Genomic DNA, 16830 nt, shown 5'->3' with positions numbered 1-16830 from the left:
AAAATGACGCGGGTCTTTCGTCCACAAACCCGCTGCTCGTGTTTGACTTTTATCCCAGGGAATCAGAACAAGGGTTCAAAGGTTCTCTGGCTCTACCTTCATTCGTGGGGAGAGTAGGGGGCAGAGACCAGGCTTTCCCGGTGCGACACGAGAACAATTTGCGAGAACCCATGTTCATTTGCTTTGTCAATACACAGATCGCTGCGTTTGGTACGACCGTCAACCTGCTGTTGGTGTCTTATGTGCTACCACGCTTATAAAAACCCCGGAGACCATGAAATTAGCAGTCTTTACCTCCCCATCCCCTCGGCCCCAAACTTGTCACTGGAGCACTGGGTCCCATCATCCTGGTATCTACATTAGCCGCCAGTGAATTTCAAAGCCGATCTCAGATCACAACGATCTAAAAGCAAAAATGTCGAATTCTTCTGACTCGGGAGACGAATCATGCTCGACCTTGTTGGACTGCCCACAAGATTTTGAACTACCTGCTGCTTCTTATGGAACGTTTCCCACCCAAAATAATGCATCATCGCAGAGACAAAGTCAACCATTTCATCGAAGCTGGGCCGCAGGGCCTTGTATGAAGTCTCCGCAGCTCTACCTTGTGGATGCTGAAGGAACCACCCACAGATACAGATTAGTTCCAGCAGATATTGAGGTCGGCCAGAGACCAGCATCTACTTCCTCTACTGATCCCTCTTATGAGATATCGGAAAGCAAGGAGCTATGTGCTTGGGTGATGTTCGTTATTTTGGTCGTGGTGGGATTCGTATGTCTGACCTCTTCAGATCCTCGACTGGGATGGTCAGCTTAATTTGAGTAGGTAGAGTTCAACCAATCAACCAATCAAGCCCTCAGAAAAAACACAAACATACACTGTCGTCCTGATGTTCTAATTGCCTACTTAGATGCAAAAAGCTCAGCCCCCAACACAGGGAGCCTACGAAAGATCCGAGGAGACTCTTACCAGCCTCAGGTGTAACGATGCAAGGAGTTTTACAAGAACAATACGGGACTCGAACCCGGGACCTATGCGTGCGGAGCTATTCAATCACTGCGATGACATTCTCCGCTACGACACAGGCCTTGGTGACAGAATGAAGCATTTTTGTTCATCATGTGGGCATCGAGGCTGGGTGCAGGCGGAATAAACAGAATATGCCTACTAGGGAAGGAAGGAAGGCCCACTCTTGTGCACCTTCTCCGTCGAATACAGTGAACACAAGGTCTCATATGTATGTCAATTTTGTCAAAAGTAGATCTACAGCTCTTTCGTACCCGAGATCTGAGCTGATTTATCGTTACCTACATCGACAGGAGCTTCCGATTCAGCAACTTTGGCGTTCTCCTCGTCCGACAAACCTTGGGCACTGATGGCTGGCTCATACCCGTACTCTGCCATCTGTGGATGTCGTCTATCCCACCACAACATACTCAGCTGGGTAAAAATTGTAGCCACGGTGAACGCAGTTGTAAGAGGGAATCCGATAGGGTATCTTGGAGCGTCTGCGACGCGAAAGGCCCCCAGTGGTATAGTCGCATGGCCAATGTAGACGACTGTGACAGTCAAGGCCACAATAATGGAACGAGCCTCGGGCTCCTTTCGGAGTATCTCAGCCATCCATGCTATGAGCGATGGGCCACCGGCGTTGGTGCCATACGTGAGGAAGTAAAATGCAAGGATGACTTTGTGATCAGACGGCCACCCACATAAGACTGCTAGACAGATGCCGTGAGCTGCGGCAGAGAAAATGCTTATCTGCCAACGCCAACGCTTCCAGTCGGAAAGCCAGTTGAGACCAATATTGGTGACAATTTGCAAGGCGTACCCACCCAAGGGCAGGATGTTGACCTGGTACGTGTCATAAACGCGGTTGCCGGCTGAGTCTTTGATGCTTTCGAGGTATAGGACAAAGTAGGAATTTGCCCTATGAGCCCAAGCCCCAAAGGCAAAAGAGAAGAGGTAGAAGTACGTGACTGGATGAACGATAAGCTTTCGCAGCTTTTGGCGGAGTACGGATGCCGGAATGCGCTTGGATGTGTTGACGCCAGAGTTTCCCATCCTCTCACGAGCCAGGCGTTTCTCGTTCTCAGTGAGATAGATGGCGCGCGTATTCGCTGGCGAGTCGGGCACGGTGACGAAGGCTATGAGGCCCTGGCCCACTGTGACGGAGCCGGCGATGATGAAGAGCCACTGCCAGCCGGCGAGGCCATGAACACCGTTCATGTCGCGAAACAGAGCTGCTTGCAGAGCACCGAGGAACATCGCGCCGGCAACGTCACACACTGTGAAGCAGGCGACTCGGACGGCGAGCTCGGCGGGGGTGTACCAGTTGAATATGAGGGCGACGACGCTTGGCCAGAAGGCAGACGAGAATAGTCCGAGGAAGAACCGGAGACCGAAGATCGTTTGCGCATTCGGGGCTTTGTATGTGCTGCGCTAGTGGTGAGATGGCGTTCGATAAGAAAGATGTTAGAGACTTACAAGAGTACCAGCAGCCCCCAGCTCATCTCACAGAATGGAAGGAACATTGAGGGACGGAATCTTGTCTGTATCAACTGGCCAGGTACCAAGCCCAGAGCATACCCAATTGAGAAAAAGGTATTGAATTCGACAAGCTCATTGCCGTATAGGCTGAGGGACTCTCGCATGCCGGAGACGTAGGCTTGGGTTGTGGCAGACTGATCCATTTCCTTCATGATGCCTGCTAGGAACATCCATGCAAGCAGCATGACGTCTAGTTTGAAGACTAGGACATTTCTAGGGTCGCGAAAGTACGGAATGATCTTCGAGATGTGCTTAAAGATGCCTTCTTGTGGGGGGCCATAGTTGATGGGTTCCTCGGTCCCAGGCCTGGGTGTCGACAAAGTCACTGATGTGGGTTCGCCCATTGTGGCTTCAGTGACATTTACCAGCAAGCAAAGACTGAAGACCCCCGAAATATAAGAGGGTGGAAATGACCTCGTGAGCGAGATCAGGAAGTCTTATCTGGTAAAAGACGAGGCGCTGCTTCATGACTATATAAAGAGCCATCTCGGTTGTATTAGCTAAAGGAAACCATCATTGCGATTCAAGTCGTCAAGGAAAAGTTGGGCGAATTCTTCCGAATGAAGTGATTTTCGATGTCGCGATCCAAAAAGATTGCCATCCCGCGCCCAGGTTGCAGGTGCTTGAAGACGCCAAAGTCTGGGCAAAACCCACCAGGTGTAAGGCAAACGTTGCATTAATCGCCTCCCACCGCACTGTCAGTCCAATCACCGACGGTAACGGAGGCCGCGATGTGGGAGCGGGCGAGAGACCGGGGCGTTCCGTCGGGGTTGGGTCCAAATAAGCCCCTGCCATTCAGCTATTGCGTGACCAGAGATCCAGACTGCGACATCTCTCACCCGTGCTTAGTGCCCGAAAGACGAGCGAAGTGTCACCCGCTTTTGGTAATTTCTGTCGGGATGGCGGCGACGGTGCGGTTGTGTGGGTTACAAGAGGCTATTTATTGGACCCTGGCGATCCTTAAAACTCATTGGCCCTCTGACGGCAGCAGTTGGAAGTTCTTGGTGGATAAGGTAGCCAAATCATTTGAATGGTAAGGAGAAATATTGCGCTTCCCAGGCCTTATCTTTTACTCGCAAAACAAGTTCGCTTTACGATCTATCCCAGCTAGGTGCGCTCGTAGGCTTCATCCTATGCCAAGGCTTTCTCATCAGTTAACAGCGTTGCGATTGACACGAAGAAGAATCGTCAAAGCCGAGGCGCAATGTCAGCAAATCATCAACATTATTGAGCCTACAATGCATTCAATTCCTTGTTATTCTTATTTGTAGATGTGCTACGTCTTCACGTTTCAAGGCATTTGGGGCTGAGGAGAATGCTTCCATGGAATTGTCAAGCATACCCAGCCGTATCAGCGCATGAGAGACTGGAGCTGTCAATTTCTTGTAAGTGCATATGAGGTGGACTACTAATACCCTAGAATTTGGAGAACTGGAATATTCTCTTCCTGAATTAGGAGACGGGTTTAACGTTCTCTTCCATCAACTCTGATTGTGTGATGAACATTTAGCCAAAGCTTTGATCTGAAATGACAACACGCGAGCTCTTATCTCATGAACTTCAATTTATCAATAGTCCTGTTCGGACCTAGGAAACCCGGCTTTTCCGGCGGGGCCTGAGCGAAGGGAGAGTGAAGACACGCATCGGTGTTCCAGAGTGGTACGAGTTTGCTCCGTGGAGGCGTCTATATTTGTTTTGCCAACTGGCGCTAGTCTCAGGCCCACGCGGTCAATTCGAGCCAGTGACCCTTGGCTAAGACATTGGACATCCCAGCGCCGCTGATGCATCACAGAGCGTAAACAGAATTTCGACCGCGTAATTCATGGGAGAGTAAAGACACGATCAAGATCATTTGCCTATTACAAGCTCAACCTCTCGAGCCGAGCTTTTCTTCATTGCGGCGATCGTGCCTCGGCTGATGTAAAAATGAGAATTCTCAAGGCTCAGCTTGACGCGTGCATCGAGCTGCATCAAGCTGTGAGGGTATTTTGGAGAAAAGCAAAGAGTTCCACGAAAACACGGCTTGCGTAATTTCTTTTGGTCGTCACCAAGCTAGGGAAGTGTTCGCTCGTGCCGCCACAGCGGGATTCTGTCAAATCTCCAACGCCTTTCCGCAGAGTCAACGTGCTTATTCGCACATCACCTGTCAATATCACAGCTAGCGCGAATTGGCGACTAAGAGAGGCACCCCACCGTCAACACTATTCGCCGTTGACTAGCTTGACTTGCAAGCTGACCATGCGTACCAGAGACACTTGTCTCTTGATTGCCTCGTACAAATGCCGGAAATCCCGAGCAGGCGCATGTTCTGTGCAAGGGGCACGTGGGAATACACCAACCGTTGTTCGCTTGAAATATGCAGCACGCCTTCGCATTGTTGCACACGTGTGATTCGAAAGGTAATCAACCTCCTGCCAGTCTTGATCGACCTTTCCATCTCAGCCGTCCAATGTAAAGCTAAGAACGGAACTCCGCTCTCAACTGCTTCAACGTCAACTGTCCCTCGACGTTTGCAATCCGCCCGAACAGTATACAGTGATCAGATGGCAATCAGCGACTGGCCTGGGCATTCGGCTATTGTCGAAGACGGCAAGAAGCGGGAGCTGGCGCCTCCAGATATTGCGGCAGTCGATCGATCCGACAACAGGCCTTCCGGTACATACGTAGCGATTCCCATTTCGACGGAGCCCATGGCATCCCGGAGCAAACGATCGTGGCTTCGACGATATTGGATTTTTGTGCTCGCGATGGCCATCCTCATCGTTGGTGGCATCATTGCTGGTGCCGTTGGGGGGATCACTGCTTCTCATCAGGCAGAACAGAGGGGTTCCACCTGAGCTTGTGATGAACAAGAGAATTGTTCGACTCGATGTCCAGAAAGACGATCCATGTAAGTCATTCGAATGAATCGCTCAGCCTATGGTGTCGTTTCTAAAACCAGAAAGTGACTGACGGTGTTGTTGGTGTCAAAGACGTTTATTTCATTCGATACCCCGAACCCTAGCGATTTTTTGGCAGCATCTTCCGATGTGGCTATCAATTTAGAGCCGCCTGCGTTCCGATAATTTGCTTGAAGCGGATTGATCTGCGACTGCCGTCCGGGCCTGACTGCCGGACTGAGAAATCCAGGCATGATGTGGAAGTGGCCCCGGAGAGACTGTTTGGTTGTCTAAGGTCTCACTTAGCACAGAGCACCTAGCTCTTAGTCGACACGAAAATGACGATCGGGACGCTATAGAGGACGAAAAACATTGAAGACGATAATGGGCTGCTCCGGGCGAAAGGAGATTGAGACATCATGGGAGGCAATTTTGCTCCGGGAACTCGCACGCTGTTCATGATCCTACGGGCCGGGACACTGCCCCGCGTCCGTCTCGGGATCGCATCGCTAGAAGATGACCACTCGACATGTCGTTGCACAGACCCAGTAAACTCGGCACTATGCCGATGCAGGTCTATGGCCGCCACATACCCGAGGTAGCGCCAATGAAACCCAAGTAGAGTCCAAGTGGTATCCGTAGGCAGCAGAAGAACTGCTCCTGGGCGGCTCCTGAGCGGCTCTTCTGATCAATCAGCCAATGTGAAGAGATGCAATACTAACGACCAATCCCAAGTGACGTAAAGGCAATGTCAGCTCCAGTAGATGGGTCTATGTCAGTCTGGTGTCACACGAGGTTTCAAGCCGGATGGATCTATGGCTTCGGACGACCGGCGGACGAGATAACAGATCTCAAGGATGGGAATCATCCTTGACGGGTTGAGATGACGGATAGGAATTACATCCGTGATTGATAATTTTAGGACTAGATTTCCAGCACATCCCTGGGGAGGTGCCCGATGGAGGTCATCGACAGCTCACCGAGGCCCCATTTTGGCGCTTAGAAGCAGAGGCGGCCGCCCTTGATGCGGGGAATTCTGGGGAAATAGTGTGAATGACCCGCGGGCCGGCCGCAAGGGTCTGGGCCGGTGAACTCTATTCTGACTTGGCAAGGGGTGAGGTTTCGGTAGTTACATTTTGCCCATTATTGAGATCAATGGCCATCGTTCTGTTATTGCCTTATGAAATGTATCGTCTGATCATTCTTAGTATAAGATATAGCTGGAAGATGCCGTTTACAAATGCATTTAACACTACTATCCTCGTCAGCAAACAAGACTGCACACAACATTGCCCCCTCAACTACACAAAGCAATGGCTCCTGGTCGAACAGACGACGAAGCGGCTGAGGTCGCCACCTCATCCAAGACACATGCAATTTCGAATTATGGTCTGGCTACGAAGTGGCCGGAGGCCTACGATCTCGCTGGATCCAATCTGCCATGCCGTCTAGAAGGTGAAATTGGCGACTTAGTAGTCCTGGGAGAAATCCCAAAGGAGATCGACGGCACCTTCTACCGAGTCATGACAGACCCCTTCGTGCCGCCCCATCCCAACAATGTTCCCCTAGACGGCGACGGCAACATCTCAGCATTCCGTATCAAAGATGGGAGAGTCGATATGAAGATGCGCTACGTCGAAACCGAGCGTTACAAGCTCGAGCGCAAGGCCAACAAGGCCTTATTTGGTCTCTATCGCAACCCATTCACCCATCACCCCTGCGTTCGTGCCGCAGTGGATTCCACCGCCAACACCAACGTCGTGTTATGGGCCGATCATTTTCTCGCCCTGAAAGAAGGAGGACTGCCCTATTCAGTTGACCCACAGACCTTGGAAACCATCAAATACGACCCTTTTGGACAAATCAAAGCAAAGACATTTACAGCTCACCCCAAGATCGATCCCTACACGAATGAGCTAGTCGTATTCGGATATGAGGCCAGAGGTCTTGCGTCGCTGGACATTGTCATTTACGCACTGGACAGCAACGGCGTGAAGCACGACGAGCAATGGATTAAGTCACCGTGGTGCGCACCAATCCACGACTGTGCCATCACGCCAAACTGGATCATCCTGGCACTTTGGCCATTCGAAGCTAGCGTGGATCGCATGAAGAAGGGAGGGCACCACTGGGCCTGGGACTATGATCTTCCTGCTACCTTCATCGTAGCCCCCCGTCGAAGTTCGACCAAGCTTCCGCCTGGCTGGCAGCCGGGCGAGAGTCGGGTGTACTCGTGGAAGAACTGCATGCTCATTCACACGGGCGGTGCGTGGGAGAGCGAGGACGGGGAGACGCTGTTCATGGAGACGACTCGTGTGCACGACAATGGCTTTCCATTCTTCCCTACGAACGAAGGAGTTTATCCGGCCCCTAATCCCAAGTCTGACTACGTTCGTTGGACTTTTGATCTCTCCCAGCCCACGAATAGCACGGTTCCAGATCCGGAGATTATTCTCGACATGCCTGCAGAGTTCCCTCGGCTTGATGAGCGTTTCCTGTCGAAGTCATATAACTACGTCTGGATCAATGTCTACATTCACGAAGACCAGAGCGGTGATGGCCATACTATTGTTGAAGGACTGAACGGTCTGGCGATGCACAATTCAAAGACGAAAGAAACCAAGTGCTTCAACGCCGGGCCTGAGTCGTTCTGTCAGGAGCCGATCTTCATACCACGAAGCGATGATGCGCCGGAGGGAGACGGATGGGTCATGACCATGGTTGAGCGCAGAGGTGCCAACAGAAACGAGATTGTGGTGCTGGATACGAAGGATTTCGAAAATCCCATCGCTGTCATTCAGTTGCCCTTCCATGTCAAGGCACAGGTCCACGGAAATTGGGTCGATCAGCGCCGGTTGAAGGCGTGGCAAAAGCTGGCGAGGGATGCGGTGCCTGAGCCCATTAGTGGGCAAGGAGCACTGGAGCCATTGTGAATCTAGCCATCATTCCTATAGTTACCCCAAGTCTTCTCTTGAAGGTTGAGCTACAATGATGTTGTGATGCTTGTCTTGGAAGTTTTGAGATGCATGAAGCTACACCGATGGCTATTCTAGATGCCTTTAGGAGCTGCCATCGAGACTTGACCAATAATTCCATTCTTAGTCCTTAGACTAACTCAGTCAGACTCCAGATGAGGAGTCTAGCCAGTACCGCAGTAATCAGCGTACTGCTTGGAACTGGATTCCGGGTTTCCCCACCACTGCAATGCTGTTAGAGGAAACTATAGACTTAATCTCAATTCATTGATAATACTCACCATGGGAAATGGCACCTCTTTCCCTGATCCACCCGCAACGGCAAAGGTCAAAATGAACATCATGACCTTGGCACCTGCATCGAGACCACCGCCGACGATGTAGTTGTATTTGCCGAACCAGGCAGGATGACGCAAGCGTATGTACCATTGAGACCACAAGCCAACCAGGACCTGAGACCAGATGACAGAAGTAGTTCCAGATGTCGTCTCTGAGGCATTGTGCAATATGACAGGGGTGACGAACTTGCTTATTTCCCAGCCGTAGATAGTCTTGTACTTCTTGGATACAAGCCACAAGGCAACGGGGATAGCAGCCCCGATGACGATGGAGAGAGGAATCCTGAAAGCAACTGTGAGAAGATGTCAAAGCACCGAGAGTTTCTTTGAGATATTCACCAGCCATAACCATCTTTGCCGAATCCATAGACATACTTGACGAGAGACCAGGTGACCGCAGTCGTGTTAAGAGACTGAATCTTGCGTCCGCTCCACTAGTCTTGGGTCAGATCTGAGGACCAGAGTTTGAGGTCAAGACCAACTTACAACTTGGGTGCCGATAGGGTCAAGGAGGATTTCTCGGCGATTTGCTACAATTGTGTCCATTATAACGTAGTTCAGAGCTGTCCCAAACAGACTACCCCAAGTTTGCAGGATGAACATGGTTCTCCACGGGATCTTGAGATACTGGGCCATCTTGAGGTCAGTTGACAAGAATACAGAGAGGACAGTAACCTCGTGACTGAACATCGAGAAGTATAAATTGGCGACAGGTTTTCCGGGTTGAAGTACGCCGCACAGCATCTTGGAAAGGTTGTTCGTGGCGACGCTAGTGCCCAGTAGGCCGTATAAGCACAGCGAAAATGGCGCGACAATGCATCCGAGAAGCTACAAGAACGATAAGAACCATAATAAGATTAGTGGAAAAGTCGAAGTAGACTTACAATGGCGCAAACATACGCCCAGGCATCAAGCGTGGTGTGGCCCTTGATGACGGCTCCAAGGCCAGTGAAGAAGCCGACGAGAAGGATGACAATGTACCACCAGATCGGCACGTCTTTGTAATTTTCTTGCATAATCTTGTAGTGAATATCTGTCTCTTCCTTCTTCCAGGCTTGTTTCAAAGACCGCTTGATGCTGCTGGATTCAGCAAGGGAGCGATACAAAACTGATTGGTTTATGGACAGTGGACTTACAGTGGCCCGTAAAACAGAGCGATATGAGTCAGTAGCGCTCCTATGGCAGCCATCGCGGCCATATTCGCCCAGATGTTGGACGCCGTCAACCGAGGAAGCCCATGTACCTCCAACGCCTCAGTATCGAGGATCGCGTTTTGCCCAAACACAGCCGTCTGGTTGTAGACCTTGCCGGTCTTCCCGTCAAACATGGCCGTCGACATGAAAGGGAACTTCTTGGCACCCCATGCTCCACCGTAGTAGAAACTGAAGCACATGATGTAAGAGAGCACGATGCCCACCCAAGAGTTGGCTTGTTGTAGAAGCGGCAGTGACATGTATCGCGACGTGATGTACTGCCAGTCCAGGGAGAAGTTGAAGATTCCCTGGCCCTCGTTGGAGTTGATGCCGCCAAAGATGGTCATTAGGATCTTCCGAGTTGGTGGCGCGGCCTTCATAGAAGCGAGACATGGGATGGAGATGCCGTTCAGCCAGGGCCAGACGTAGGATACTATGGGCTCCCATATAAACATGCCAATGGAGGTGAAGCCAAACACTCGGAGCCTGTCTTTGTTGTTGCCTTCGGGCTCGCGGTGGAGAGTCTGATAGATGGAGATCATGGGGAGGCATTGCCACCAGACCATCTCACTCGCTGTCTTGGGTCAGAACAGGTCCTCATCTCTGATAATTGGCAAGGGTCCCAAAATATGACTGACGATGAACGATGATGGATCTCAGGATGCCAACGAGACCATATCCGAAGATTGATGCCGAGAAAACTGTCAGAATTGCAGTAGCAGGGTCGGTGCTGCGGTTGTAGAACCTAGTTGTTGTTGAGAAGCGAGCTTTCACGTTGAAGGATAGATTCCAAACTCACAGCCGTTCTGCACCAAACACCTGCACGATTGCAGCGCCATTTCCGCTCGATGTGGAAAGGATCGATGCGACGGCATGTTCCTTCAACCCAAAATGGCCTGGGTTGATAAAGTGAACAACTGGTCCAAGCCATTTCGCTTGCGATGGAAGATACTTTTCCACATGCTGCCGTCGAGGAAGCACAACTGACCAAGCAACTCCGATCACATATGCCATCAAGCACAAAAACCTGACACAAATCGTCAGCATAATGCCTTGGCCCTAGTTGAAGTGGGTTATGCAGCTTACACCGAGGCAAATGAAACATCGACAGGCTTATAAAAGTAACTGTGCGTGGTTGCTTCAGTACGAGACATCAGAAAACGACATGGGTTCTTGTTACATTTGATTGATGCAGGCCGCAAGGGCTGTAAGGCCTGTGTAAAGTTAGCTTGCCGAAGCTTCAGTCATTGCACCGAAAATAATCATACCAGAGCCAATGATGAACGATCGAAAGGTACAAGACGCATCTCCATCGTCTTGGGTACTAACGACGTATCTTGCTACATCGTTGCCTTCGCGAATCAGCTAAAGTTCAGAACCATGCGCTGCAGTCAAAAGTTCCATGACTTTACATACCATCCCTGATAACGACACCACCATTGACGAGCTTTCTCTCGTCGTCCGACTCATGCCGCTCAGGATCCGTCGTCTTCAGGCCGTCGTCTGACTTGTCGTCCTCCAGAATCAGACGTACATCATTCGAAGCGCCGGCTGCTGGCGAAGGGACACCTGCGTCCAACGCAGTGGCAGTGATAAGCGTGCTATCTTTGTAATCCTTCGTGCTCTTCCCGAAGCCTGCCATTTTGACGGAAGCGGGGTATGTCCTCGAGAAAGGCAGGTTCCGTGGAGGTTCTCACAACGCATAGGCTTCTCTCAGTTCCTTATATCACTCATGCAAGGTTATTTGAATGTATGCTCCTCAGGCCCGCAAATCCTCTCTCATCACGTCAACGGGGCTATTTTCTTAATTCCGGCAAAAGCCCACTGACTTAACGCAGCCAAGCATTCGGTATCGGTCAAGGTAAAGTCATGGTCCGCTCGCCGTCCCAAAATCGCGGTACCTCGTTGTGATCGTCCGAGTGCGGACGTTGATTTTACGCAATGTCGGACTGCCGCCGACACATGGGGTGAACTACCGGCGGCTAAATTGGATACCGCACCCAAAAGTCTTTTCGGTGATGGAATGACGCGAGATCCGCCCGGCCAGTCGCCATCGGGCCTTGCCCCACACAGCCCGGTTCGGCTCCGACTTGTCGGGGTGGCCCTGTGTTCAGAAAGATGCCAAGGAGTTGTCAAAGTGTTTCCTGAGTAATGCACGAATATTCAATGGACCTAAAACTTGATTTACGTGAACGTTTTTTTGGCGCGTCTGGTGACTATCTTCAGCCGAAAGCACGTATGATCATTCAGATCCGGGACGTTGCCGATTACCGGCAGTGTTTTGAGATGGATCTTCCTGCTTCGGTGCTACAGGAACAGACAGGTAATGCTCTCAAGTCCTTCTTACGGACAAGAGGCCAGCGTCGGTCTTCACTGCAACGATGGCGTTTCTTTCAGGAACAGTGCCGTGGCAGATCTATGCTCCTTAGGCGACGGCAACCTTGGACGGCTTGTTTGTGTTGTTTTTAGGGGATTATAGAATGAAGCAGATAAAACGCCGCTTTCGTCAATGTCGTTGCCAAGACGCTTGAGGCTCTTTTGCGGCTTGGAGAGAGGTTTGTTAATGTCAAACTGCTTGGTCATCTCTTTGTTCGTAAGAAGTTCAAGATCTACCGCATGATCGGAGCTTCAATGCCATCAGAAATACCGCATTCCCCATTGCAATATCCAACTTGGCCGTTCAAGGTTACACATACCTTTGCATGTGAGACCGATGTGCTATAGAGGGGTGATACATTTTCTTCTCTTTCATCAGGCAAGGAGTCGCAAGATTGATTCATGAACACATGGCAAACAAGTTGTATGCAGGTGAAAATCCGGCGCCAGAAGACATCCGAGCCAGAGCCAGTTTCGTGACAAGCATCTCCTCCTTATACAGTGCTTGGTTCTGGGATTCCTAATTACATACTTAGGTTGGTGTGGGAGGGTCCTGCTAGAGTGAGAATGTTACTGTTACTTATCATTTTGCGTAAGAGCACTTGGAAAGGTGGCCCTGTGCTCGTCAATCAACAGTATGTTCAGATTTTGACGTCTAGGATGCACTCATCAGGCACTTTCCCCGTATCATCAAAGAACGTGATAGGTGTTCGGGTTCCCTTGCGGGATACAACATGATTTCAATCCTACCTTCGGGACTCATCCTCAGAACAATGTTTACTGCAAACCACCTCCAGTCCTTGCCGACAGTTCTCCTGCCTATCCAAATTCTTGTCCTTAATTTTTCCTCTCACATAATCCGCTCACTAGTACCTGCCTTGATCGCTGCCATGATCTTCCCCTCCATCTTCCTCGCCATATTCGCGATGGCCTGCGAAACCATTACAGCACCATACAAGTCCTCTACGGTGCTCGACACCATCCAAAGCAGGATAGAGAAGAAGATACCAGCAAACTCCAAGGCTTCTTGCTCAGATGTTCGCTTCTTCGGCCCGAGAGTCCTCGTAGAAGATGGTAGCAAGAAGAAGGATTCAACCCCCTATCTCGTGGCTAAGTGTGACGACGGCAAGGGAGGCCAAATGTGCTCCTGGATGCCCCTGACCGCCTGTTTCGCAAACGCCCACGGCGAAATAGTTTACCGGAGAGAGTGAGAAGTTTTCAATGTTTTCTTGTTGAACTTGTTTGCTGGGCACGGTGGTTCGTTCGACTAACTTTTCTCGAAGCGGCGCATTCTTCAAGTCTTGCGTGGATTGCAAGTATGAGAACGTTGGCGCAAACATGAAATGCGAATGCCAGGGTCCCAAAGGCTCGGTACAGGCCAGCATCAACTTGAGTAAGTTCCCACTCCTGTCTTGTCTACCGTTTGTGAAGTCTGGAGTATTCGCTCAACTACTGGGAAAACAGACGAGTGGATGGACAATAGGGGAGGACAGCTAGGGTGCCACAGATTTGGAGGGAACGTAATTGATTGTACTGAGCATGAGATGATGGCAACCCGCTTTCATACAACTCCCGATGTCATTCCAGATGAGCCGGAATGGGCTTTCAAGGGCGGCTTGTGAGAAAGCATGGCTAAACCTTTGTTGGGGCCAGTTATCGAGCTTGGGTACACTAGCAAACAGGTCGTTCTTTCATGAATTTTTCATGAAAGGGAGCATGTACGACGTATCTGGAGTATCATGTTATGGCAGCTGTTGTCTTGGAAGCCCTCGTGGTTCTGAGGATGGTAGTATTCACCCAAATACCATTCAATTGTCATGTCGACCTCGTGGCCAAGAACCTCGAGGCGGCCAACCATATCAATATCACACAGGCCAATCGAGTGGATTGAACCGAAGCTTAGAAGGCCATGCAGCGATGCTGGGCCCATTCACCACGTCGGAGCCTCGCCGAGACTCTAATACATAACAGCTGCTACCTCCGTCATTGACTCGGCTTTTGACCTGATTTAAGTAGAGGCCAGAGCTGACCTACGATAATGCACTTTCACCCTAGCTGTGTATTTTGTTCTGACAGGCAAGAGAATCAACACCACGATGAAGTGCTTCGTAGTACTCCTCGCTGCCACAACGTTGGCAATGACAGCCCCAGCCGACCTCGAAAAGTCGAAGAATGACGACAACTTCCTCCACAACTGCGATTTCGTCAATTTCGGTCTCGGCGACAATGACCAGAACCCTTGGATCCACTACTCGTGCCCCTTGAACAAACCACCCTACATGCAATGTTCCCGTCTGGAACTCAACGACTGCATCATCAACGATCACGGAGTCCTGCGTGGACAAGAAAAGTAAGATTCAGAGGGAAATCGTGGCATAAGACCCTTGACGCTAATCACGGTGCCATAGGGGAGGGTTCGCAAAAAGCTGCAAGGACTGCGTCTACCTTCACGAGATTGGCAACCTCGTCTGCCAGTGCGCATTTGGAAACCCAACCCAGTTCCGCGAGACCCATCGATACCTTGGTGAGTACAGCTATAAGAGCATGGAGCCATGTAATGCCATGCCTATGCTCTTTCTGCTAATGCATGAAAATAGACCAGGATGTGTGGCTCTCTGGCAGTAAGCTAGGTTGCTTCGGAATGAAGTCTAGCAGCAAATGTTGAGTGGTGTTGGGTAGTCCGAGACACACGACCTTTGTGCTGATTCAGGAGAAACTATGCAAGGCTGGGGAGACTTCCATAAGGTAGCTATACAATACAATTACTTCATGGTCGTTGTTTGCGGTGAGCTTCGCACGTAGAAAGTGGTGAGTTCTCGGAGATTGCCAGCCGGAAGCCAATGAGAATGTGCTGCCCGTAGAATATGGTAGCCTTCAATGGAACATCGAAGAGTTAAATCGCCAAATCGGAACGGAAAGCAGACAGGCGGGTCAATTGAATGAAAATCCACTTAAACTTCAGGACTTTGACGCGCCGACGCGTTGACGAGATTCCAAGAAGACTGACCAGGGCATCGAAATTCTACTAAGCGAGCCGAGGGGTCGTCATGCACTTAAACGATGGCTGCGAGGGCTCCACACAATGCGGCTACAAAAATCTGATCGCGCCTCTTTCTCTCCCTCAATCTTCCACTTTCATCCTCACGCTTTCTCCTTTCCTGCCCACTGCGGCACCTCAAAAGCAACCCCCCGAGCACATTCCGAGAAAGGCGCTGTTTGGTCCGCTTGAAAAAGCAGCCATGGGCGCGGTTCATCTCTACCTCATTCGCCACGGCGAATCCGTCGATAATGTCGCGAACCTCTAGTACGCATTTCCCACACCGACACAATACCACTTTTTGTGAGCCTGCCGGATTCTAGTCTGGGTCGCAGCTTTCTTTTTCGTCTCTTAGCGAAAAGTCAAACTTGTCACCCATTCTAACTAGCAGCGCGCTCTTTGTGGGCGTGGCGCGTGTTTGCAGTGCTGGGTCTCGCGACGCACCTATGACGAACCATGGCGTCTTGCAAGCCAAGCGCCTGGGTGAACATCTCGCGACGCGAACCGCTGCGGCCTCGGCCCCCATCACGCATGTCTTTTCGTCGAATCTTCAAAGAGCCCACCGCACTGCGATGCTAGCAGCCCACACTGGCGATGCCGATGCCCAGGCATCGTCTAGTACCGACGCTGGGTCCATACCCTCAACGGTTGGAGTGGCCCCGCTGCAGTTAGCAGAGCTCCGGGAGAAACATTTTGGAACAGGCGAGGGTCAGAGGTTCGGCGCCCGGTCGTCTGGAGAGAGACATGAAGGCGCCGAAGACCACGACTCGATGCGCGTGCGTGCGGAGCGGTTCGTTGACGAGTACCTCGCTCCTCTCTTCGCTTGCGTCGAAGGAGAGCGAGATGAAGAGCAAGAGGGTGCCAGCAACGGTACGGAGAGCATCATCATTGTTGCCCATGGCATCATCCTGGGCGTGCTGGCGAGGGTTCTCCTTGCCGCTGGCAACTTTGGATCTTTGGCAACCGGCACGTCGGACCAGCAACAGCGTTTCTCGTGGAGCAACACCGGTTATCTCTTGATCCACATCAAGTCGATGCCGGCAGTCGATGCGAAAGAGTCTGCTGGTCTGCGAAGCGGTACGCAGGAACCCAGATGGCCCCATCTGAAGCTTGAAATTGTGGAAGTCAACTGCACTGAACACCTTCGCGGTTTGAAAAAGACGCGCGGAGGGATTGGCAGCGCAAAATTTGACGAGAAGCAGAAGACGCTCAGCGCGTTCTTCAAACCGACTGCATCCAAACGGAAGCACGAGGACAGCTGAATGGACAGAGTTGGCTACCCCATGAGAGTTTTACTCACCCGTCCTATCTTGGTCAATTAACAAATGGTATGTGTACAATTTTCATTTCGTCACCAACCCCTTAGAGGTGCGCTTTTCATGATGAGGCAAGAAATTCACAGACCTGTACCGAAAGTATACATGTGGAAACAACTTCAGTCCAACCGCTGTCTGACATACAAGCGCTATTCACCTCCATTT

At 50.9% G+C, this 16830-nt stretch overlaps 7 protein-coding genes across 7 annotated transcripts; 5 read left to right on the top strand and 2 right to left on the bottom strand.

Moving 5' to 3' along the window:
- Positions 1-415: 415 nt before the first annotated feature.
- CABS01_04013 (uncharacterized protein) lies at positions 416-817 on the top strand (the record flags this gene model as incomplete). The annotated part of the gene is made up of 1 exon (XM_060537385.1): positions 416-817. One exon carries the CDS (start codon positions 416-418, stop codon positions 815-817), a length of 402 nt encoding a protein of 133 aa, XP_060391643.1.
- A 447-nt stretch (positions 818-1264) lies between these two features.
- Positions 1265-2895, bottom strand: CABS01_04012 (major facilitator superfamily transporter; the record flags this gene model as incomplete). The annotated part of the gene is made up of 2 exons (XM_060537384.1): positions 1265-2438; positions 2489-2895. 2 exons carry the CDS (start codon positions 2893-2895, stop codon positions 1265-1267), a joined length of 1581 nt encoding a protein of 526 aa, XP_060391642.1.
- A 2199-nt stretch (positions 2896-5094) lies between these two features.
- CABS01_04011 (uncharacterized protein) lies at positions 5095-5388 on the top strand (the record flags this gene model as incomplete). The annotated part of the gene is made up of 1 exon (XM_060537383.1): positions 5095-5388. The coding sequence occupies one exon, from the start codon at positions 5095-5097 to the stop codon at positions 5386-5388; it is 294 nt and encodes a 97-aa protein (XP_060391641.1).
- Positions 5389-6743: 1355 nt separating this feature from the next.
- CABS01_04010 (isoeugenol monooxygenase) lies at positions 6744-8363 on the top strand (the record flags this gene model as incomplete). Its single annotated transcript, XM_060537382.1, has 1 exon — positions 6744-8363. The coding sequence occupies one exon, from the start codon at positions 6744-6746 to the stop codon at positions 8361-8363; it is 1620 nt and encodes a 539-aa protein (XP_060391640.1).
- Positions 8364-8569: 206 nt separating this feature from the next.
- Positions 8570-11578, bottom strand: CABS01_04009 (oligopeptide transporter 8; the record flags this gene model as incomplete). Its single annotated transcript, XM_060537381.1, has 12 exons — positions 8570-8629; positions 8687-9026; positions 9083-9177; positions 9230-9571; positions 9628-9820; positions 9880-10510; positions 10575-10681; positions 10736-10963; positions 11023-11061; positions 11117-11150; positions 11205-11288; positions 11353-11578. 12 exons carry the CDS (start codon positions 11576-11578, stop codon positions 8570-8572), a joined length of 2379 nt encoding a protein of 792 aa, XP_060391639.1.
- A 1624-nt stretch (positions 11579-13202) lies between these two features.
- On the top strand, positions 13203-14977 carry CABS01_04008 (uncharacterized protein; the record flags this gene model as incomplete). Its single annotated transcript, XM_060537380.1, has 5 exons — positions 13203-13519; positions 13596-13705; positions 14368-14662; positions 14721-14836; positions 14910-14977. The coding sequence occupies 5 exons, from the start codon at positions 13203-13205 to the stop codon at positions 14975-14977; spliced, it is 906 nt and encodes a 301-aa protein (XP_060391638.1).
- A 382-nt stretch (positions 14978-15359) lies between these two features.
- CABS01_04007 (phosphoglycerate mutase) lies at positions 15360-16611 on the top strand (the record flags this gene model as incomplete). Its single annotated transcript, XM_060537379.1, has 2 exons — positions 15360-15616; positions 15741-16611. The coding sequence occupies 2 exons, from the start codon at positions 15360-15362 to the stop codon at positions 16609-16611; spliced, it is 1128 nt and encodes a 375-aa protein (XP_060391637.1).
- Between the last annotated feature and the right edge of the window lie 219 nt (positions 16612-16830).

Source organism: Colletotrichum abscissum (assembly GCF_030869225.1).
Source record: "Colletotrichum abscissum strain IMI 504890 chromosome Unknown Scaffold_7.1, whole genome shotgun sequence".
Taxonomy (NCBI): domain Eukaryota; kingdom Fungi; phylum Ascomycota; class Sordariomycetes; order Glomerellales; family Glomerellaceae; genus Colletotrichum; species Colletotrichum abscissum.
This window is presented reverse-complemented; position numbering and strand designations above follow the sequence as displayed.